This window comes from Daphnia magna, linkage group LG5, assembly GCF_020631705.1.
Source record: "Daphnia magna isolate NIES linkage group LG5, ASM2063170v1.1, whole genome shotgun sequence".
In the NCBI taxonomy this organism is placed as follows: domain Eukaryota; kingdom Metazoa; phylum Arthropoda; class Branchiopoda; order Diplostraca; family Daphniidae; genus Daphnia; species Daphnia magna.
Genome location: NC_059186.1, coordinates 8,558,007 through 8,579,171, shown reverse-complemented (window position 1 = coordinate 8,579,171; position 21,165 = coordinate 8,558,007). Strand labels below are relative to the sequence as shown.

The 21,165-nt window shown below is 38.8% G+C and overlaps 6 protein-coding genes and 2 long non-coding RNA genes across 21 annotated transcripts; 3 read left to right on the top strand and 5 right to left on the bottom strand.

Annotated features, from left to right (window-relative positions):
• Positions 1-59: 59 nt before the first annotated feature.
• On the top strand, positions 60-7,174 carry LOC116923067. 13 transcript variants are annotated; one of them, XR_006646879.1, is made up of 14 exons: positions 73-1,172; positions 1,248-1,393; positions 1,620-1,786; positions 1,878-2,078; positions 2,142-2,258; positions 3,142-3,298; positions 3,402-3,501; positions 4,439-4,672; positions 4,781-4,946; positions 5,016-5,174; positions 5,491-5,528; positions 5,593-5,891; positions 5,950-6,042; positions 6,141-7,174. It is a non-coding gene; the product is annotated as an uncharacterized LOC116923067 (long non-coding RNA). The 13 variants fall into 13 exon arrangements; XR_006646872.1 differs by having other exon boundaries at positions 60-467; positions 527-1,172; positions 3,142-4,672; XR_006646881.1 differs by having other exon boundaries at positions 62-467; positions 1,087-1,172; positions 3,142-4,672.
• LOC116922964 (tachykinin-like peptides receptor 86C) lies at positions 1,673-3,540 on the bottom strand. Its single transcript, XM_032929466.2, has 8 exons — positions 3,363-3,540; positions 3,174-3,285; positions 2,974-3,075; positions 2,522-2,650; positions 2,374-2,445; positions 2,124-2,289; positions 1,867-2,060; positions 1,673-1,807 (listed from the first exon to the last, which is right to left on the bottom strand). Exons 1-8 carry the CDS (start codon positions 3,538-3,540, stop codon positions 1,744-1,746), a joined length of 1,017 nt encoding a protein of 338 aa, XP_032785357.2. The 3' UTR covers positions 1,673-1,743.
• Positions 4,716-6,508, bottom strand: LOC123466510 (lipase 1-like). Its single transcript, XM_045174001.1, has 9 exons — positions 6,372-6,508; positions 6,137-6,314; positions 5,963-6,077; positions 5,803-5,889; positions 5,585-5,741; positions 5,365-5,523; positions 5,219-5,303; positions 5,005-5,162; positions 4,716-4,940 (listed from the first exon to the last, which is right to left on the bottom strand). Exons 1-9 carry the CDS (start codon positions 6,501-6,503, stop codon positions 4,791-4,793), a joined length of 1,221 nt encoding a protein of 406 aa, XP_045029936.1. The 5' UTR covers positions 6,504-6,508; the 3' UTR covers positions 4,716-4,790.
• Positions 6,903-9,113, bottom strand: LOC116922841. The gene is made up of 3 exons (XM_032929292.2): positions 8,048-9,113; positions 7,162-7,949; positions 6,903-7,064 (listed from the first exon to the last, which is right to left on the bottom strand). Exons 1-3 carry the CDS (start codon positions 9,027-9,029, stop codon positions 7,005-7,007), a joined length of 1,830 nt encoding a protein of 609 aa, XP_032785183.2. The 5' UTR covers positions 9,030-9,113; the 3' UTR covers positions 6,903-7,004.
• Positions 9,114-9,566: 453 nt separating this feature from the next.
• Positions 9,567-12,837, bottom strand: LOC116922818 (NHL repeat-containing protein 2). 2 transcript variants are annotated; one of them, XM_032929262.2, is made up of 10 exons: positions 12,237-12,837; positions 12,005-12,174; positions 11,781-11,940; positions 11,415-11,722; positions 11,222-11,359; positions 10,698-11,165; positions 10,396-10,623; positions 10,225-10,338; positions 9,973-10,165; positions 9,567-9,906 (listed from the first exon to the last, which is right to left on the bottom strand). In XM_032929262.2, the coding sequence occupies exons 1-10, from the start codon at positions 12,391-12,393 to the stop codon at positions 9,650-9,652; spliced, it is 2,193 nt and encodes a 730-aa protein (XP_032785153.2). In that variant the 5' UTR covers positions 12,394-12,837; the 3' UTR covers positions 9,567-9,649. The 2 variants fall into 2 exon arrangements, with proteins under 2 accessions (XP_032785153.2, XP_032785155.2); XM_032929264.2 differs by having other exon boundaries at positions 11,781-11,926; positions 12,237-12,378.
• A 42-nt stretch (positions 12,838-12,879) lies between these two features.
• LOC116920070 (protein ANTAGONIST OF LIKE HETEROCHROMATIN PROTEIN 1-like) lies at positions 12,880-14,843 on the top strand. The gene is made up of 6 exons (XM_045173989.1): positions 12,880-13,183; positions 13,255-13,467; positions 13,557-14,062; positions 14,130-14,224; positions 14,284-14,544; positions 14,612-14,843. The coding sequence occupies exons 1-6, from the start codon at positions 13,018-13,020 to the stop codon at positions 14,766-14,768; spliced, it is 1,398 nt and encodes a 465-aa protein (XP_045029924.1). The 5' UTR covers positions 12,880-13,017; the 3' UTR covers positions 14,769-14,843.
• On the bottom strand, positions 14,766-16,368 carry LOC123472449. Its single transcript, XM_045173990.1, has 6 exons — positions 16,283-16,368; positions 15,889-16,221; positions 15,613-15,830; positions 15,374-15,532; positions 15,094-15,297; positions 14,766-15,024 (listed from the first exon to the last, which is right to left on the bottom strand). The coding sequence occupies exons 1-6, from the start codon at positions 16,366-16,368 to the stop codon at positions 14,879-14,881; spliced, it is 1,146 nt and encodes a 381-aa protein (XP_045029925.1). The 3' UTR covers positions 14,766-14,878.
• Positions 16,369-18,167: 1,799 nt separating this feature from the next.
• LOC116934528 lies at positions 18,168-19,365 on the top strand. The gene is made up of 3 exons (XR_004400762.2): positions 18,168-18,312; positions 18,392-18,573; positions 18,630-19,365. It is a non-coding gene; the product is annotated as an uncharacterized LOC116934528 (long non-coding RNA).
• The last annotated feature ends 1,800 nt before the right edge of the window (positions 19,366-21,165 follow it).

Here is a 21,165-nt window from a genome sequence, read left to right as displayed (position 1 = left end):
CTTTTATATTTTGTTGCTTAGTTGTGTACGATATACGTAAAATATTACGTGACGATGCATTTGACAAGTCATCGTCATCCCTGTCAAATTTTGGAATGACGGTGCATGGTTTCCCCTCCACAGTGAAAAGAGTCAATACTCAGCGGTCATTTCCGTTTTGTAACTAGTTCAAGGATTACGACATCCAAATGATTTGCTGACATCGCGAAAGTCCTTTTCATTTTATTACACAAGGTCGCAAGTTATCACCGGTAATAGTTTTTTGCTTGAGGGAAAATGCTGTACAGCACAAGCCGGCCATTTTGGATTGCATTTGTGATGAGGATGGGGCAGATTCTTTTTCTTCTTTCTCGAAAGAAACTCAAATGTGCCAAGAATCGAACCCTTTCTCCTAATCCACCATTAAGGCTGATGCAACGAAAACGACGATCTAGTTTTGTCACAGCTGCAAGAGCGTCCGGTCAGTTGTGAGTTGCTTCTTTTCTTTACTTTCTTTTTTCATGCGTTACACCTGTTTGTTGCAAAGGTTTTGTTTGTGCTACTATCAACTGAAGTAGCCATATGATGTGTCAATCACGTATACGGAGAAAAAAGCTTTATTTACTATCGTTTGGGTGAAACCGTTATTGCATTAATTTTACCATTGAATTATGTTAATGGTTTTATCTTTCATTAATAACTCGTAACTATTGAGAGTAGTGCACAACAACGTTTTGATGTTGTAATGTATTTTTTGGCTTGCTAGATTCAATCAAAATCAGCGTTTTGTGACTAGACCATGGTGACTTTTTGACAAGAGTGTACGTTCTTGCATTAGGACAATATTCATTTGAAGAATTAGTTTCTCTTTGCAATTTTCTTTTGGTGACTTTAGTGCTCTCGATGTAAGTGTCTTGGTGTCCGTGCATATGAAACTTCCCATGTATAATAACGTTATCAGATCGATAAGCTAAAAGTCTGGTTGGTTACCAATTGAACTGTAGACAGTTTGACACGTTGTTCATCAAAAATTTCTTTATTCGAAGCGTCAATCGGGAATGAATATAGCAACATGCTGATTTCATATTATTTGAGAAAAACGCACAGATATAGCAGGAAGAGGTGGGTCGTACGATATACATTCAACTCACGTACACCCCATACCAACAAGGCACATTCCACATTATTGAAAGGTAACTAAAGTCAACCCCTTATTTTCTAAAACTTTAATAACCCAAACTCGTTTGCTTTATGTTAATGAAACGTAGAAACCACCAGCCCTATTTGCCACGGAACTACGAACTAATCATCAGTGACGCTTTGTGATGAAGTCAGAAATTTGCTTCTTTTGCTGCAAGTACTCCATAACTTCTCATGGAATGGCTGATAACACAAATGTTGTGTAAAAATAAAGGTAAGCATATCTTCCTTATTGTAAAATAGTCCATGTTAGTGAAGTTTATGTATTTAAAACCGCATATAGTAGGTGTAGTGATATATCTGCGAAATTGACGTAAAAATCTATAGCAATTAGCCAAATTAACATAAATTTGTGATGAAATCGTGGTGGACTGTGCGTTTTACAAATATAATTGGGTCGTAATGATTATGCACGAAAAATACGATCCTTTCTCATACAGGATATTGTAGCATCGTTATAAATTTCCAACATCCGGAGTGTACCGCATGTTCCATTAACGATGTCCTACAAGAATTAAGCTTGTGTAGCTCCATCGTAATTAGGGAAATTGCTGCTGGGATCCATTACGCAGGCGTCTCAAAACAATTGCTGATTCTTTTGCAAAAGGTACGTACGCATTCGCGATACCTAAATGCTCAACCGTTATGACATTGGCAATTTCACGTGGAATTAAAAATTTTACTTACTGTTTATCCAGGCGATAAAACAATACTGGATTAACGGCAGCATTTGCTATGGCCAGCCAATAAACGCTCATGTAAATCCGTTTCGTCGTGACATTCTCTTCCGTCTGAAAAGCCTGGTACATCAAGTACGTCTGATAGGGTAGCCAGCACAAACAGAAGATGACCAATATCGCCCACATGCCACCTGCTAAATTCTTAAACGTAGATAAAACGTAAGTTATGAATTTCTAGTCTCATTTTTTACGCGGTTTGCATACTTTTCTTTTCTTGATTAGGACACTTAGCTGGAGATTATTTCGCATTCCATCGTCCTCGACGGTTAGGACGGTACTTGTTGTTAGTACGACGGCGATCCGGAAGTTCCAATAGGCCATTGACACCGATGGCAGAAGGTACGTAATTAGGAATACTAGAATTCTGTACCTGTGCTTGATAGTCGTTATACAAACATATCAATTACCTAACAACCACTCAAAGAAAAGCAGGTCATAAAAACATTGTACTCACGAGTAATTGTTGAGTATCACGTCTTGTTCAGGCCATACAATTTCGCACTTAGTCAAATCCTCGCCAGACGAGCTAAAAATTTGAATATCACAGAATATTATGTAACATTAATAGTAAAAGCTATTTGAGTACTTGGGTTTTGACGTACATGAATTCGTTCGAGTACAGAAGATTGGGTGTAGCAAGAGTCACAGCGATGATCCAGCAGGTGAAAATGGTAAGAACCGCCCTTTTCCGTGTCGATCTCGGGAAAAAAGGTTTTACAATTGCCAGGTATCTACGCCAAGTAAAACAAAGAAAGAGTATAGGATTGTCAAAGTATGTTTTGTGTATAGCGTGTGGCGTTACAGCAGTAACGCTCAATAATGATGTTATTTATAGGAATCGTAAACAGATATCCGATACTCATCCACAGCGATGGGCTCCATATTATCCATTATAGAAACCTCTTTTTCCGCGTTGGATTACCATCTAATGTGTTATCTTTTTGGCGTGTTAGATGGGGTTGTTCTAGCTAACGTTACCAAATCGAAACCCCATCGATATGAAGGTATTGATCGAGTGGGGTAAGTTCGATAAACGAAAAGGCTTGTACGTTACCGGTCGTAAGATGTAACGGTTAATGTAAAGATGCTTGCTGCATTAGTTAGTTCAGAGAGGAATCTATCGATCATGCAGTATGTAGTTCCAAATCGCCAGTGCCTAATAAGATAAAAATTAACCTTTAGTTTAAAACAAGCATTTGAAATTTGATTTTTTCTTGTTCAGGAAAATTGCCTTAAGGACGTTAAAAAGCTTACCCATCAAGGATGTAAATGAAATTGAAGATGCCTTCTAAATAGAGCATAGCAAAATCAGCTATTGTGAGGCTCAACATGAAGCAACTATGAGCTTTGGCCAATCGTCGTCGAGCTTTTTAAAATTGGTATTATTTAAAAGGTTTATTTTCTCGTTATTAAATTTATTATTAAAGCCATATAGTTTCATACCTATTATAAACCATGTGACTAAGCTATTGCCCATTGTAGCCACAACAAGAAGTACACCAAATGCAAAAATCCATGCCGTCTTCTCATCCGCGTCCAACTGCGACGTAGACACTCCAGTCATGTTAGAAGCCACTAAAAGGTGATCTTTTGCATCTTGGCCAATAATGGGTTCTTTCATCCTTAGTTAATCTAGGGGACCACTGAATGGGTAAGAGAAAAATAAAATAGCGCCATTTGCTACACTTGATTAAGTGTGACATTTATGGTATCCGAATCGCGTTGTGTGATGATTAATTGGTGTCGGGCTATTAGATTGAGTAGCGTGCAAGTAAAAGACTGAAGAGATCGATTACCACTTTCACATTTGATAGGGATCGTGTCACACTATTTCTTCTCTCATTCCCTTTTTCTTTCTACAAACGGTTTCCACGTCTACGTATTTTAAATGTACCATCTTCATTCTTTCTTCCTGTAAACCAGCAGAGCCTGTTTCTTTTATTTTACTTTTGACATCACGAAGTGTTTCGCTTGGCACTTTTGTTTAGTGATTTTTAAAGAATTTGGGCTGCCAATCAACTAAGGGTTTTTCCTTTTAGATTGATCGCATATTTCATTCACTAGCTGCACGTTTAATGCAAGGCTTGCTAGCTCCTCGATGGAGTACTTAGTACTAGGACTTTATCTTTTGGAAGTTTTGGGGATCTTTTTAATCATATTTCTCTATTTTAAAGCATGTGAACCTTAGATATCTTTTGGAAAGATCCATAAGTCGACAAGCTTTGAATTGATGTATGTTGGATCAAAACATTTGATGCAACCCTGATCAAGTCCCAAACGTAGAAATATTTTACTTACTAGCTTTTCTATACAACTTGATTCCGAATTCATTGGACCTTTTTACAAATTCTTATCGCATAATCTTAAATTATCACATAACTATCATACAAAATTTAAAGCTAGAATTGATGAGTCTCTTTTTTTTTTCCCTATTCTGGCTTTATACGCTTACCGGGTATTCCGGCGGAATTTCACGGGCTGTGACGATAATTGGTAACGGACGTTTCAATATCACTTAGCGTCCGACTTCTCAGGATGTTGTAAACTGGCGTTCAAAAGCTAGATATAGCATCTTGTAATAGATCGTAGGCTTTTTACAAGATTTTCCTTTCCCGGTGCCTAAAGGAAGGTAGCAACGACGGACATGCGCTATGATAAGTTTCCAAATGAAGGAGAAGTCAGGACAGTTTAGATGTCAAGGAGTCCGACTGATAAAGCTTCTGAACACTTCCATTACAAAGTTATTCGACAAGGTCAGTAACAGAAAAAATAAGTTAACTACCGCTGTTGTACCAATCTTTGAAAAGCATTCTTTTTATTTTCTTGTAACTTGTAAAAAAAAAACGTTTGAGCATCTGTAGACGGGCGATATCACGGTGTGGGAAGCAAAGCTATTAAAGGATCGTAGAGAAGTCGATTGCTATTCACTCCCCAGAGGAAATCGAGATGATTGAACTCTGGCCAATCAATCCTCACAGATGACTGCAAGTTCCCCAGCTGTTTTGACAGCCACTCGATGTCCTGTCGGTAGGATTTACAGTTACAATCTATTTCGGTATCATCTTGATTGACTTTTTAATGATACCTTGGGTGAAGCAAGCAAATCCCCAGGACCCCAGAAGAGGTACACTGGAGCTGTCACCAGGCTAAGATTGTACGATGGAGGCCGGGAGATACCATAGCGGCGTAAATTCTCGGAAGGACCGTGGTCGTAGGCCCGAAACTGTTCTCCTTCACGTTTACCTGCACCAGACGGTAAAATGAATTTTTTGTACATTTATGACGTTTTGTTTTCTTACCTGTGTTGTATCCCTGTGCAAACTGAGCGAGCGTGTTGACTGATGTTCCTCCTGGGAAGTGGCCTTCTATAACGGAGAGCACTGACTATGACAACGAACAGAAAGTTGTGAAATCGCACTTCCACGGACATGATTTTTGCTCTTACAGAATTGAAATTTTCGCTGCCGGTGCCCGTAATGTAAAAGATTACATTTTGGCAGAGCTGGATCGTTTTGAATGTGTGCTGGCACAAAGATTTTTGAAAACGTCGACTCCAATTCTCTTTGGCTAGGAAAGCTCTGGTGCGTGTGGATCGCAAAAAGAACTGACGTAAACAAGAAAACTTAAGAATAACCTTGCGAGTTTGCTACTATTCAACTTATTACCTGGATAGCGTCTACGTGAGGAGCAAGGGCCTTCACAGGGCTGTTGAAATGGGCCATGCTGGCAACAGGTGCCAAGCCAATCATCAAATCGATTTTATGGTTCAGTTCCGGCCGACTGGCCGTCGCTATATAAAACATGGCAGCACCCATTGAATGACTGCCATAACATGAAGCACGTTAATCCTGTTTACGATCCATTGTTGTTAACAACTTGTTACCCGATATATATAAGCTTGGGTTGCTGAGTCAACTTGAGAATGAATTCAATGTTGGCAGGCACGTCATACAGCCCCATTTCGTCGTACCTGTAAGTAAAACGCCGGTAAATGTTTTGCATAATTTACAACTATTTTATATTTGTTTAGAATGCGTTGTTACGAGAAATTCCAGTATGCTTCTTTTTTGGGATCCAGTTGGACGTGTTGTCTCGAATATGTGTTTCCTCTTGAATTTGAAAGGTAAATGTCATAGCCCATATCAGCCAAACGAAAACCTGCATCCAAAGCAACAGCTAATTGCAGACAAGACTAATGATTAACTGATAATATTTACCTAGGGATTGACCGGCAGGATTGGTGATCCAGTCAACATCTGTACTCAATAGCCCATGTTGGAGCAATACAGGTCGACCACTGGACAAACCAATACGATGCAATTCCAGAATGTATCCATCTTCTGTTGTGACGTGGTAGACGGTGCAAACATAGCCACGTGAACGGATTATCTCCACCTACAGAACAAAAGTATTCAGAACCATTTGATACATGCGCATGTAACTCATTCGTACCGTTGACATGGTGGCATCCGGATTGCGGACATTGGTGGCAATGCAAAGGGTGTGATGAACCAACGTCAGCACCAGAATTTCGACGAACAAGACAAGTCGCATTCCCAACAAAGGACGAAAAGACTGACCCATCAGCTGAACAGCTAACAGCCAGGTGTAAGGGCCATTGCACAGCTAATGAATGAGAATGAAGAAGAAATTGAATGTATCCCTACAGCAACCTCTCTATACCTTTCGATTTGCCGTTGGGGATTTCTGAACACGAATGGCTGTCTGGCTTAAGCTGGAATACCGTTTTAGAGCACTGTTCGTCAAGCGGGTACGGGCTTAACTTTTTTGTCACGTGTAGAGTCAAAATTCTATTATAGGGTTCATGACCTTGATGTGTGTCAGGTTTGATGAACCCGTTATTGCCATAGAGAGACGAGAACGGCTGGCTACCTGCGTCGAATAATATAGTGATGTCCTGTAGTAAACTACGTACAGGTAAAGCTCCGACCCCAAATCGTCTTTATGCTGGAAATTCGAATGTCATGTAAAAAGAAAAGTTTATTTCTTAGTCTGGGATTTTGGCTCAGAAGATTTCCACACAATATTAGTGTAATGTTACACATTGTCACATTAAAATATTTATTACAAACATGTCGAATGAGGTAGATTCAATTGGCCCTGCAATACGCGTGTTTGCAGCTTCTATTTGAAGAAAAAGAAATAATTGAAACAATGAAAACAATAATAAATATTGACTCGAGTAACATACCAAAAAGATAAAATTTAAAGAATACATTACTTTTTGAAATACGGAAGCTTTGATGCGATTACTGACGATAATATCCTTGTTCTGGTAACCTTTGCTCCGCTCTCTGTATTCCGGCAATTGGCGATAAAGTTCTTCGGTCCGTTTCCTTACTTCGTGGTAGGTAAAGAGGTGCGGAGTGAAATTCGAATCCAAGATGCCCATTCGGCGCATTTGACTGATTTCTTGGATGGCCTTACGTCGAAGCTCACTGTCGTGAAGGAAGTCGGGTCGTTTCTCTTTCAAGGCTTCTTGAAGAGTGGGCTTACTTCGAGCCTTTACATGCGTTTTCTTGCGATTTTCCAACGATATATCGTAAGCTATAGGTTCCCTTTGCGGGACTAAAACATTATTTAGAACCGAATGTGTGGATTGAGAATCGTGGTCGCTCGTTTGAACACCTTTTTCAGAATTGGTTTTCTTGTGGGTACTAGGTGCAGGTTTGCACTTCAGGCTACAATGATTGCAACACTTGGATTTGCTTTTCCTTGTGGGCTGTGTTTCTTCCGTGCTGTCGATGTCATGTAGATTGAGTCTTTCCAATTTGAAGCTTCGATCACTCTTGAGCGACTCGGCTGAATTTACCACGGTCGACTGGCTTTCGGAGACGTGAGAACAAGAATTTCTGGAGGACGAAGACAACTCGTCATATTCGGCAACAGGTGCCTTGTGCGTTTTTGTCTTAGGACGGCGTGCAGATTCTCTTTCTCTTGTTCTCGACGGAATGGCTGATGTGGCCTGGTCCAAGAACTTCCAAGTTTGTTCTAGCTGAGAAACATAGTCTACCGAAAAAAATCCAGAAATTTGTTTGTGTTGATGAGAAAGGACGGCAACAAAGCAAAAAAAAAAAAAAAAGGGGGATATGTGAGCATTAAGCTACCTTTAAGATTCTTTAGATGTTCTTTTAGGTTCCTGTAGACTTGCAGTTCACCTACGGCTTCTCTTCGCATACGACGTATATGTTCGGAAGATAAGCTAGTGTGGGTTGGGCACGTAGTTGGTTCGGATAAATCCGCTGAAACACAGCGACACTGGCTGGAGACTGGATCTACATCACTGTTACCAACATTTGTTGGGGTTGCAAGAAACGAACTGTCAGGTCTGTCATTATCTGCATACAAATCCAGTTCTTCACTAGCAACAGAACGTGTTACAAAAAGTTCTGATGCACGTTCTCCATACTGTGGTGTGCTCTTTGATCTTTGCAATTGGGGCTTTGTGTTTTGAGAAGTACGGGAATTTTGAGTATTTTGAGTCCGACATTCTTCTCCTTTAGTCTGAGATGAAGGTAATTTTACATTTGGTTTTGTGGGTTTCCCTTGTTGAGATTCATCAGGTACATTTTCTCTATTTCCCTTCTGAAAATGAGGGACAATTGGTATTACAGTATCAGTAGAGGCATTTGAACTGCTGTCAACACTTGGCCAAGTAGCAATTTTCTGTAGTTTTTTGGGAGTTTTGTGATGCACTTTTGCTATGCTTCGGCTTCTGGCCAAAACACGATCAATTTTGGCAATAAGCGCCAGACTTTGTTCATCTTCATCTAAACAAAGTTTGGATGCAGAGGTACTCAATGCCATTCTTTCCAGAGTGCTTAGTTTTGATTTAAACTGCCCTGTGTTAAGTGGAATACACCCCACATCAGCACTTGAGTCCCACTCGAGTTTTTTAGATGAAAACGCCGATTTATAGATAGACAGTGAAGTCAATTGGTTGAAACTATTATCCAATTCAGACCCATTATAAATATCGTTATCGGTTGCTGTGGAAACGTTTTCACCTTCAATCGTTGAAGTATCGCTATCTCTAAAGTTTTCTAAGTAAGAAAGGATATTGTCACTTATCTCCTCGCTTGAATCCATTTCAACGAAAACTTTTAAAATTTAAATGAGAACTGTTTACAAAAAAGCTAACCGTCAATGCGCAAATTAGTTTCTGCTACTCGGTTGCTGAAACCAATTTTGTTTGAAGGGAAAACCCACACTGTACTACTGGAATTTGACCAGTGCAGCACTCAATTCCTGCACCCAAATTTAAACAAAATGCTTTTATTTATTTTAACCGGTTGAGCATGCCGGAAACCTCAAGACTCCGCGGGCAATGAACGTAAATTGTTTGTTTTTGCGGTTAACTATAACGTCGTACGTAAACAAGTTACTGAATAAGCTCAGCAATGGAATTTTGATTTGCAGCTGCGGCAAAATTCCCCTTTCATTATTCAACCCATCCAACGACTCGCCCATCACAATTACCGATTAATTTTTATTCATGCTTATGTAGATGTTTAAGCTGTGCACCGCCGTTATTCGTTAGATTTCAAAACCCTATGGCAGTCGCAATGGGTAATTATAAAATGCTGAAAAGATTTTTTGAAACAAATAGATCACACGGTAAATGTATACGTTTGCACTATGTATGCTTTTATGTATTGTTATAAAGGAAGCGCATCCATCTCCGACAAGAAAAGATTTAGAAATATAAATTAATCGGCATTAATATCGAACTCGTGTTGAATTTTCGATTCGGCAACTTCAGTATTTTCGTTTAATACGAAATTCAATCGAATAATCACTGACTTCTTCTTACACACTCCAGATTTTATGGCACATAGGAAGAGGTCAGCTTGGACTTGCACATAATTATTGGGCCCATTACTTTCTTGAAGTGATCCACATAGAAGGTCAATCTTCATTAAACTGTCCTGAATATGACCCATTTTGTCCGTTGCAGTTAAACCCTCTGGGAGAAAATGGAAAAGTATTAAACATAAATTTTTTTTTTGTAAGTTGTAAGTATTCTAGTTACCTATGTGTGTAATCTTCCATGAATGCGGGGCATCGTCGGACCATTTCCATTGTTGGTCAGCGCAATGGAATTTTACTGTCCAATTAAAATTAGAAGAACGAGGAGCCAAAGTTGATGATACTTCAAAGCTAGGTACAGTATTTGAAATCAGAGTTTGGGTTTCTTCTGCTGATAATTTTACTGAGATTTTAAGCTATAAAAAAAAAACATATTGTGGTTACTTCTTTTCTGTTATAAAAGTTTTGGGCTTACCGTCTCAGTAACACTGCGAACTAAGTCAACCTTTCGTATGCAATGGTTATTCGTATCGGCTACGTACAAAATCCTTTGTTCCTCATGGATGCAAAGTCCCCCGGGTTCGTTAAACTAAAAATATTATAAATGTTAAACAACTACATTGCTTTCCAATATAATAAGCTTTACTTGAATCTCGTCTTCACTACCACCGTCAGCAAATCCCGGTTTTCCGTTACCCAAATAAGTGGAACATACTTTGGTCAACGGATTCACTAATTTAATTTTATGGTTGTATGAGTCGGCTACGTAGAGTATTTGGCTAATCGTACTCCAAGCAACACCCAGAGGATGCTGAAGCAGAACTGCACCTTTGGGGTTGCTGTTATTGTCTTGATCTCCAAAACAAAATAAATCCTGCAAAGGAATTTTGTTGTTGTTAACTGTATAGACAAGGAAGACAATTTTCCAGCAGCAGCCAAATTACTTACCATCGGATCCTTCCCGCCACCAACCAGCGCTTTAACAGACCCATCTTTCAGGTTAATTTGTCGGATTGAAGAGCTTTCGCTGTCAGCAACGAATAACAGATAGTCTGCTGAAGGAGACTGTAAAACCCCACAAGATATTCCTGATGGTTGAGCAAACGCTGCTTTTGCGGGGTAGCTATTATTTCTGTTCTCTTCCGCTCCTGAGCCAGCCAAGCGAAGACACCTTCCCGCCTCCAGATGCATTTTTTTCCACCAAGTCAAATCCCGAAGTGCAAGTCCCCATATCTGATGAGTCCCTGCATTGGCGATGATTAAAAGATCAGGATCATCCGAATTCGAGGAATGAGCCAGACAGACATCCCATGGAGAAGCTAATGGCTGCTCCGTTCCAAGCTGTCCGCCTTCTTTGTCAGTGCCCTGCACGCCCTTTCCAGCTACAGTATTCACTTCTTTTGATTTTAAATTCACCTATAATTGATTTTAATTTAGAAAGAAAACCTTACGTTTAATGTTACATGGCTTACCAAGCGAACGGAATGGTTCCCAGTGTCTGCTACGTAAAGATAGCATGGTGGTAGAAACGCAATGCCTTGGGGACTGTGAAACTGGGCAGTGGCATAACTGCCTTCTTTCCAACCAGGCGCTTCACCACCAACTGTTACCTAGATATTGCGTTCTTATTATATTAACTGGCACTCGTATGAATAACTAACTTACCTTAATTTCGCCCTGTAGCGAGGTAATTAATATGCGATGATGACCCGTATCCGAAATGGCTAAGTATGTCGAATCTTGCTTTGGACCTCCAGAAACGGTGGGTACTTCGACACATTCGCACTCAATGACGCAAATTTTTCCAGGAAAAAGTAACTGTGACTGAAATACTTCCGACTTTTTGGGTGATAATGGAAGGGGTCGTGGAATAATCCGATTCTTATAAAATGTCAAGGCACAATCAACATAGCGAAAGAGAACATCTCGATGACCTTCACCAATAATGACAAATACTGGTTTTCTGTCAGGACCTAAAATTACAATGGATATTAGTGACATCATCCAAAATTAAGTTTTTAAAATGCATACCAAGAATGAGCAAAGTTGGCCAGCATGTAATTTCCAGTGTTTTCCACAACACAGCTTCACTATCATTTACAACTGGGTGGGCAATTCCATAGCGCTGAACAGCTGCCATGATATTAGATGAAACTTTTTCATTCTCAAATTTTGCACTATGAATGCCAACCTTTCATTAAGTAACAACAATGACTTTATGAAAACTATATCTCAACATTTCTGTTGATACTTACAACAACAACACCAGATTGATCACTTGGAAACTTCTCCTCCAGGGCATGAAGGTCAGGGAGAATATGCATACAATTTATACAACAATAGGTGAAGAAATCAACCACAACTATTTGATCTTTGAAATCTGAGCTGACAGACAAGCTCCGACTTGTGTTGAACCACTCCCAGCCTGCAAAAGTAATTATGTTTGAAATTTACTTGCATGTTCTGTAAACAATGCCAATGACTCACCAGGTTGGAATTCGGGAAAAACATCCCTAGACGATTCCTCAACAGAATTCAGGTGGTTCAAAACCAGATTATTTTTTTCTTCTTCTTCTAACTCTGGATTTTCAATAAGACCCTGGAGCTTGATACAGCTCCAAGTCAATGTAGAAATGAATGACATTTGAAAATTCGATGGTAATGGTAATTAAGGTGCACTGCTGCCACTCTGGCGAAAATTCGATCAATATTACCAATTTGGTACTGCCGACTGCCGTACTGGAACTGGAAAAAGTAAACAGCGCAGACGACACGGTTGAAGCACGAATAAACAAAGGTAAATGCCTAAATTTCAGAAAAATAATTTGTGGTGTAGGGAAGGAAAACTCGGTAGATGGCATTGGATCACACCCTGGCCCTCGCTTTTTGCAGACAGCTTGGTGTTACCAGTGTCGATTTCGGATGGCTGCACTTTTCTGCACTGGTGCAATTGCCCCGAGAAAACGTTGTTCGAGTGGTAATCTTAAGTATCGTTCAGACTACAGCTCTTTTCTACGTATAACGTATAACGTATAACGTTAAAAGTTTACGTTTGTGCTTCGTAAATTTCGCTGCGTTTTTTACGGAGCCATATTTACGTAAATGTGTTCGTAGACTGTTCAGACTACACTGTCAAATTTACGTAGAGTAGGCTAGATTCTGCGGAGATTCTAGCGTCTGCTGTAGATTTTTGTACCTGTTGTAGCTCTTTGTTATATTTATTGATAAAAGTTCTGAGGACGAAATTTCTGAAAATAGTGACGTGGATATGGAAGACAGTGACACTGACAGTGATGAAACTGTAAACAAACAACGAATTGCTCATGAAAACGCAATGGCTATGTGGAGATGGAAGGCCAAGTGTGTTTGTTTGCTCTATTTGTTGATGAAACGTCGTCGTTTAAAGGCTTTACAAAATTCTTATCGACCAGTTGGTAGGTGTTCTTATTTCCAATGAGTTAACACATAAATACTAGTAACTGTGTATATTGTCATTCTTAAATAGGTAGGCTGTGGACTAGATTCCACAACTCTTCATCACAACGGGAGCAGCATTCACTGTGTACAACTGTCCTTCTTGCAGAGAAAAGTATGGCAGATTGCTTTACCTTCCGAAACATCACTCGAATGTCTCCATCCATGTTCAATAAACTGTTGAAAATGGTTGGTCCAAAACTTGCAAAAAAAGACACAAAAATGAGACGTTCAATACCAGTTGGTATAGACTACATTGTTTTACTATCTTACTATTGTTAATTTCCATGTAAAATTTTGATGAAATTACTTCTAAGCCTATTTCTGTTACAGAGCAAAGACTAGCACTCACATTGAGATTTCTTGCATCTGGAGATTGTATGCGTTCACTGTCATACGCTTTTCGTATCGGACATTCTACGGTTTCAGAAATTGTTCGTGAAACTTGTGAAAAGATTTTTGAAACCCTTTCTCCGATATATCTCAAACAGCCTGATTCCAATGGATGGAAAAAAATAGCAAACGAGTTTTCAAAAATTTGGAATTTCCCTAATTGTATTGGGGCCGGCGACGGGAAACATTTTGCGATTCAATGTCCTAGCAATAGTGGATCAACCTGGTACAATTACAAAGGTTTTCACAGTATGGTTATGTTTGCAATTTGCGATGCCAATTATTGCTTCACTGTGATTGATATTGGCGCTTATGGCAGAGAGGGAGATGCCGGTATCTTTGCGTCTTCACAGTTTGCAATGGACTTGGAAAATGGTTCTTTAGGAATACCACATCCATCTCCACTAGTTTACTCCGATGTGATATCAACCCACGTCTTTGTTATGGTTTACATCTTTTTGAACATATAATGTTATACATTGTTTTTATTGTTTATGATAATCCTTATTTTAGGATGACGCATTTCCCTTGATGAAAAACCTCATGAAACCTTATCCCGGCAGATCGTTAGGCACCTTGCTAGAAGGAGAAAGAACTTTCAACTACAGGTACTATTTTTAAATTCAAAACATCATTCAAAACCATTTTCCCTCATTGTTTTTTATAGATTGTCGCGTGCAAGACGAACGGTGGAAAACGCATTTGGAATCATCGTCAGCAAATTGCGCATTTTTTCCAAACCAATCATTGCTAGTCCGTCCAATGTTGAGAAGTACATAAAAGCCGGCGTGGCTTTGCACAATATGCTTATCCGAGAAGACAGTCGTTTCTATTTAGACAATCAAAATTTACCAGACCATTTTGATGCTAACGGAAAGTTAATTGAAGGAGCGTGGAGGAGTGATGCTACCGCAAAATCGATGTTTCGGTAAATTGTTTATTAGTATAATGTAGCGTTTATAAATCGATACTGAAAATGTTTTCATTTGTAACAGTGATTTTACTTTGAGCAAAGGATCAAATTACACAACTGTTGCAAAAAATATCCGTAACCAGTTCAAAGAATACTTCATGAAAGAAGGAGCTGTACCTTGGCAAAGTGCAATAGTAAATGAAACTGGGATGATCTCTGAAGAGGAAGACCATGAGTAATTCTTTCAGAATTTATTGCATTACTATTGTTCATCACATTCTTTCGAGTTAATGAATACAGATAATGAGCAGTTAGTATACAGTGGACGCAATTTTCTTTCAAAGCATGTCTATGTGTTAACATTGTTCAATCTATCCTCTTCCTTCTTCTTCTTCTTTTTAGCTTTTTCCTTCTCCTTTTTTCCTGCGTCATACAACATTTGCTCCATATTGAAGCGGATATCATTTTTGATGCTTGTACTTTTTATCTTTGCAACTACCGAAAACATAAGAACAGATTCTGAATTGAAATTTGAAACTTATTTGAAGTGTTATAGCCTATTACCTTTATCTGCATATACTTTGCAATAGCTGCGCCATTCCTTAGTGACTTCGTCGACTTCTTTCTCATTTTTTTCGGCTATCAAAGTTGTTGGTGGTTTATCAGATATCAGTTGCGAGACCAGCGCTGTGATGCTCTTTTCTGATTGTGACTCTGCTAACCTACGCTGACGCTTTGTACGACTCTCCGGAAAACTAGGAAGAAAATCTACGGAAAAAAAATTATATATCAATTAATACAATTAAAAGGATATGTAACTATTTTAACAGGATTTATTTCATACCACTCGACGAAGTTGACGGAGTAGGAGTAGATGATTTTGGTTTAACACTCTCGTTCACTGTCTTTTTCCAACGAATGATATCTTCTCCTTCTCTCTGTCTTGTACTATCTGTCCAAGTATCTGTCGAATCGTTGTTGCTGGGGGAATCATTCCTGTTATCTATATAATATTACAGTAAACATTTTAATACAAACATTGGAAAAGAAGAAAAATGCTGAATTGAATGAAGTGTAAAATACCTTTCATCATAAGAGAATAGTCACTCTCAGAAAAAGAATCCATGCTTTCTTCCTGGGATATCGAATTTGAAACACTTTCAAGCGTTATCACCCCACCATCATTTGTCGATATTAGAAGTAGATGGTCATTATTGGTGTTCAGTGTATCATCATTTGATATTTCCTCTAATGAAGCTTCAAGATTTCTCACTGTGGCCGAAGACATATTTGTAAATCTCCTGAAATATTAAATATATACAAACATTCTGTTTTGGGATGTGTTTTATTGTAACTTACGTTCTTTGTTTGATATGTTTTTCCAAGAATAACATACTTTGATATAAATCCCAATGTGAATATTGAGACATTGAATCTTCCGCAGAAGTACCTGTAGGATTCTCGTTGTTATACTGTTTTCTTGTTCTTCTGAACTTGTCCACCAAAGTTCCCCATTGCAATGTGACATCTTCTGCGCTGCAACTTTCAAAAAGTTTGGATATTTCCACCTTCGCATTGGTTTTAACAGTGAGGTCTTTGTATGTTTTACAAGTGGTGTCATACAAGCATGGATAATTCTTCACTGCCTCAATTAGCTGTTCCCGTTCTTCTTCTGACCAATTTCTTGAAGACCTAAAATAGAATAAGCAATAAACCAAAATAGTTGCAAAAGATTTCATGACATAATATTTACTTTTTGATTTTCTTTATCGGTGATTTTTTGGGGGGCGACTTGAATTTGTTAGGGGAATTCTTTTTGGCAACTTTAGTAGGCCCCATATTTATTTTTAAAATAAAAATTAAAAAAATTAATTATTAAATTTACAATTCTACACCTGACATATCCAAGAGTGAATAAACAGGAGAGAAAACCTGAAAAAACAAAAGAATGTAGACAAGCGTAATAGATTTTGGCTACGTAGTGCGTAGAACGTCCCAAAAACTTATGTAAAAATGAGATCAATCTCATTTTTACGTACGCTCAGTTTTGACTTCGTTTTGACTACGTTTTGAGTTTACGTATTACGTACTACGTAGAGCGTTGTGTCTGAACACTCTTCCGTTCCCAGCTACGTAACTCGGAGCGTAAAAACGTTATACGTAGTACGTAAAACGCTCAAAAAGGCTGTAGTCTGAACGTGGCTTTAGTGCAATCCACTTTTTCGGTGCATCGAATTTGTACGTTCCAGTGGCACTCCGGCACCGCCCGAGGTCACTCGAAAACTGCACTTTCTTGCCCGACCTTTTTAGTCAGTGCAAGCCGTGCAGTGCAATTTCTAGCAGACGAATTTAGAGAGTGTGTTGTTTAGTGATAGGAGCCTTTTTTTCTTTCGTCTGCTACTTCCTCCAGGGCGTAAAAAGTGAAAAAAGTGTTCGAGTGTAACGTTTATTTTCTGACAACCCAGTGGAGTGCATGACGTCACATGACCCTTCTCGCTCCGAGCCAGTGTGCACTGGCTACTGCACAGAGTGCAGCCATCCGAAATCGACACAGGTGTTACGCTTCACTTGGGCATCCCTAAAACGCGAAACGAACAGCGACTAACACGCGGAACGCTATGCGAAACAGCCCCCAGGCAATGGTCTGCGAAACACTCAAATATCGCCTAAAAGCAACCTAAATAGCGAAAACATTTTGCGAAACCCTTATTTGAAATGCTATTGGATTTGGCATTTCATTTAGAAAATAAGAACCGTGTTCTATTCTTTTTTGAGAACATGTAACCCCGATAAGTATTGTACGCTCTGCGCCAATAAAAACTAATTTTTTAAATCTATGGTTCTTTCCAGTCCTTTTTTAATTTGTTTGCATTTACTTGAACAAATTCGCGACGAATTGTTAACTTGTAGGCCTATTGGCTAATAAGAAACTAAACACGATGGGGAATAAAAAACTTGCATTTTAAATATAACAATGTGTTTAGAATCTGATTGAAGTAAATGAAATTAATTGATTGAATTAAATTGATTATAAACCAAAAAAGTAAAGCCGTGAGCTAACTGGGATGTTCTCCAGTACTTTAAGTGCCTTGAATGGTTCCATAGCATGTAAAATTTGGCTTGAAAAACTCATTGTACTGGGAGAAGGGGATTCCCTGAGATACGTTGAACCGCACCGACCTACCTACCTGAAAAATGGCTGATCGGTTATTACTCGGGTAGGTACAAGCGGTTCCATTCGGTTCAAAATACCCAGTGTAAACGATTTGGTCTAGCCCAAACTTTAAAAAGTGTGGGAAAATGAAGGAAAATAAACAAAAATACAATGTATTACACGAAACGGGAAAACAAGATACAAAGTAATGTAATCGGGTTTTGGAACCGGTTACACTAGCGAATGCCCATGGGTGACAAATCACAATTAACAAAAATTTAAATGAAACATACCATTGATTATTTAAGTATATTCTAAAAAAACTCCAGAATGAAAAAAGTAAAAGGTATTGTATTGCATCGATTATAAAGACGGATAACACTACAAGCTAGATACGAATTTCATTAATTCATGTGCCGCTAGATGGCGGTATCCCTAGTCAAACGACCCCACCGAAATTAATGGAATTTCAGGGTACGAAAAAGCTTGATAGATGGCAGTACCAAGTAGACCAGACCTGAAATTATGAATATGCATGGATACGATCACATTGATTACATATTTTGTATCTCAACTTAACTCATGGAAATAGTCATTTCATCCGTATTTAGTGCAATTTCTCTAAACGTGTAAGCATAAAGCTTTCATTAATGCATTTTAGCCTAAATCAAGTTTAAATTTTCAATGGTTAAAACTTAAAACCAACAGAAAAGGCCAAAGTACCTCGTTTCTCGTCGTTCCCGTGGTTTAGATAATATAGTCACGTGGTGCAGAATTTAAATTTTCAGACGAAAAAAATGGAAGAAACTTTAGAAAATGTGTCCAAGAGAATTAAAGAGAAAGAGGAAATACTAAGAAAGCTCAAAATGATTAAATTACACAGAATAAAGGTGTTTTATGAGAACTACTTAGTTTTGGATTCATTTTCATTAATTTTTTTTTACAGCATAGTACTGATCAACTTGAAAGCCTTATAAAAGAATGGACAGGAATCTGCCAACAAGCTCTTCAAGACCTACAACAGAAGTTGGCAGATCAGGGATCTGACTCAGCAGCCATTGGCATTCCAGAACTTCTCAGGCATTTAAATATTGAACCAGAGCTTGTTGGCTACTGTATTGAAGACGAGGCATTCGTAAACTGAATGTATATTCAATCCCTTCAAGTATTATATAATGCCGCCACTGATACTCGTAAGAAGTTTGCCATATTCTTTGAAAATCTTATTTTCATCTTTCTAGTAAAATGTTCAGCATAGTCAAGCATTAGCTTGTTATCTTGAAGTGGTTTTGTTTAATAATGTCTCAACTTTGGTTTATTCTTCATTTTATTCTTGGAGTATTACCAAGTGAATTTAAATAAGAGAGAAGTTTTAAGACCTCAAAACCATACTGTATAGAAAATGGTTAAGTTGAAATAGTGTAGGTAGTAATGCCCCCTTGTCAGCAAGATGGATGTCTTCTTTGTATATGATAAACGAGCAGAAGCGTAGGATTGTCTTGTACGGACCATACATATGGCCTCCGCCCCTGCTGACGAAATGTTCACCATAGGACAGTTAACCTCTGACCGGTTCTATTAAATTTTTTGGAGACCTAAATCACCCTCTTGTAGATCATACTACGTACGGCGTATTTGTATGCGTCTAAAAGTTGAAAGAGCAATACGTGCACAGAAATTCTCATGTAGTCTGTGTATTCTTACATATAACTTAATAATGGGTTTTCCAGAGACTGAAAACCTGACCTATTAAACTCATTCTGAATTTTTTATTTATTTCAAGGGCCCAAGTTTCTCCAGTTCCTTAACCGAGTGGGGTAGTGCAACACATGACGACCGGGAAACTCTAACCTTCCTTCAGTGAATCACAACAATATCCGAAGTCAGGAAAATTTCAGATCCCTGCTAAAAGATGTGAGTCATACCAACAGCATACATTTTTTTTTCTGTCTAATAAGCAGTATATCATTTTGAATCAACACATGCTGTTGACGATGAATGAGCTAGTCCAAAAAAACCTGAGAAGAAACAAATTGCCTTCTATTGTAATCGGGTCCTGTACAATGTCCCGCCTTCCTTGGTTCTTTGCTCGAAAGGGCTGAGCTTAGATAAACCATTTGGGTAGATCGGCTTGCACGTAAGAAGAGAACGAGGCGCGATGAGTAGGAGGGAATCAAGAGATGCTAAAATTCATTTGTTGCTGGTTGACAGTTTTACGACCGGCTTCCACACCTACTTCATTAGCGCTGCTTGACTTGTTTCCTACTCCGGCCTCTTTCTCCTCCTCCTTTCACTATCGAAACACAACAAACACGGATGCACTATACATCAGCCACGACGATATTCAAGTCAGTTGCTCTGTCTCTCCTCACCTATGGCGTATTATGACTAGCTACTGCGTCAGTCTGTTTGAAGGATCTACGATCAAATCTAGTTAAATGATGGGAGAGTTTTCCCTTCCTTGAAACGTAACCGGCACAGCATTGAAAACGAAAGAGAAAGAAACTATTGACAGGTTGGAAAGGTTGGATACTAAATGGTTTTGGGACTCTAGACAAATCTCGGGGAATACGGCTTCGAGGCGGCAATTGAACGGAAACGTGCGCGCCTCAACCATCAAACGTTCGCGCGAGCGCTTGCGTCTCAAGTGGATCATGTCTCTTTTCCATCTCTTGGCGGAATTAAGTTAGACAGCAGAGAAACAGGAAGCAACCATTTCCTCTTCTGTCTTTCTTTTAGGAAGCCGCCGCCGAAGAGTGTGTCTACTTTTCTCTTCTTTTTTTTCTTGGCTTTGACGAAGCAAAAAATCTTGTGGGGTACATATTGCTTTACTCGTCTCGTGGGCTAGGGTCACCAGAGACATGAAACTGGTCATTGAAACCGGTCCACAGTCGCAGGGAACGCCAGTATAGTGTATTGATAGATAAAACACACCGGGGTTTCTTTTTGTCCCAAGATCTCACCACTCACTTTATGCTCGTTCGAAATCTCCTCCCCTTTTCATCCCTTTGTCATCCTCAAGCATCAAACATTTAAACTTGTCAATAATAAGAATCTGCTTCTTATCGACTAAAACTATCTGTTTCTCCATCCAAACATAGCAAGCCATTTCTTTTTTTCTTGATATTTGATTTTATCGTTAATCAAATTTATTAGCAGAATAAAAGAATTTTTGCTTGCAGTAATTTTTTTTGCCTAATTTCTCTAGGTTGATGTTTCGAGAAAGTTTTTTCCTTTTTTTTTTTACCAATATGGTAATTTGTGAAAATAATGTGTACTACATCCCGTGTGTAGTAAAACTTTTTAAATGGAGCTGTTGATTGATAGATGTTGGGATGATGAAAGGGTTTCCGTGTGGTATTTCAACGCAGAAGGGTTGTAAAATTCTTTATGCGCGTGAGCGAGAAAAGACTAAGAGAGAGCCGATGAGAAGCAGTCAAATTGTTTGTTCAGAGTCGGGTTTTTCACAAGAGTAAAGAGTA

What these genes read in the sequence shown, in the direction of transcription:
- LOC116920070 (XM_045173989.1), top strand. Translation starts at nt 13,018, where the DNA reads ATGGAAGACAGTGACACTGACAGTGATGAAACTGTAAACAAACAACGA. An exon ending in GAGACGTTCAATACCAGTTG is followed by an intron (nt 13,468 to 13,556) that starts GTATAGACTACA and finishes TTTCTGTTACAG; the next exon opens with AGCAAAGACTAGCACTCACA. An exon ending in ACCGCAAAATCGATGTTTCG is followed by an intron (nt 14,545 to 14,611) that starts GTAAATTGTTTA and finishes CATTTGTAACAG; the next exon opens with TGATTTTACTTTGAGCAAAG.
- LOC123466510 (XM_045174001.1), bottom strand. Translation starts at nt 6,503, where the DNA reads ATGGGTCAGTCTTTTCGTCCTTTGTTGGGAATGCGACTTGTCTTGTTC. An exon ending in CGGATGCCACCATGTCAACG is followed by an intron (nt 6,315 to 6,371) that starts GTACGAATGAGT and finishes TTTGTTCTGTAG; the next exon opens with GTGGAGATAATCCGTTCACG. An exon ending in CTCACGTAGACGCTATCCAG is followed by an intron (nt 5,524 to 5,584) that starts GTAATAAGTTGA and finishes TGTTTACGTCAG; the next exon opens with TTCTTTTTGCGATCCACACG.
- LOC116922964 (XM_032929466.2), bottom strand. Translation starts at nt 3,540, where the DNA reads ATGAAAGAACCCATTATTGGCCAAGATGCAAAAGATCACCTTTTAGTG. An exon ending in AGTCACATGGTTTATAATAG is followed by an intron (nt 3,286 to 3,362) that starts GTATGAAACTAT and finishes AATTTTAAAAAG; the next exon opens with CTCGACGACGATTGGCCAAA. An exon ending in GTGATACTCAACAATTACTC is followed by an intron (nt 2,290 to 2,373) that starts GTGAGTACAATG and finishes TATCAAGCACAG; the next exon opens with GTACAGAATTCTAGTATTCC.
- LOC123472449 (XM_045173990.1), bottom strand. Translation starts at nt 16,368, where the DNA reads ATGGGGCCTACTAAAGTTGCCAAAAAGAATTCCCCTAACAAATTCAAG. An exon ending in CCGATAAAGAAAATCAAAAA is followed by an intron (nt 16,222 to 16,282) that starts GTAAATATTATG and finishes ATTCTATTTTAG; the next exon opens with GTCTTCAAGAAATTGGTCAG. An exon ending in CTATTCTCTTATGATGAAAG is followed by an intron (nt 15,533 to 15,612) that starts GTATTTTACACT and finishes AATATTATATAG; the next exon opens with ATAACAGGAATGATTCCCCC.
- LOC116922818 (XM_032929262.2), bottom strand. Translation starts at nt 12,393, where the DNA reads ATGTCATTCATTTCTACATTGACTTGGAGCTGTATCAAGCTCCAGGGT. An exon ending in TTTTCCCGAATTCCAACCTG is followed by an intron (nt 12,175 to 12,236) that starts GTGAGTCATTGG and finishes TTACTTTTGCAG; the next exon opens with GCTGGGAGTGGTTCAACACA. An exon ending in GCCAACTTTGCTCATTCTTG is followed by an intron (nt 11,723 to 11,780) that starts GTATGCATTTTA and finishes TTGTAATTTTAG; the next exon opens with GTCCTGACAGAAAACCAGTA.
- LOC116922841 (XM_032929292.2), bottom strand. Translation starts at nt 9,029, where the DNA reads ATGGATTCAAGCGAGGAGATAAGTGACAATATCCTTTCTTACTTAGAA. An exon ending in ACATCTAAAGAATCTTAAAG is followed by an intron (nt 7,950 to 8,047) that starts GTAGCTTAATGC and finishes TTTTTTCGGTAG; the next exon opens with ACTATGTTTCTCAGCTAGAA. An exon ending in AAGCTTCCGTATTTCAAAAA is followed by an intron (nt 7,065 to 7,161) that starts GTAATGTATTCT and finishes TTCTTCAAATAG; the next exon opens with AAGCTGCAAACACGCGTATT.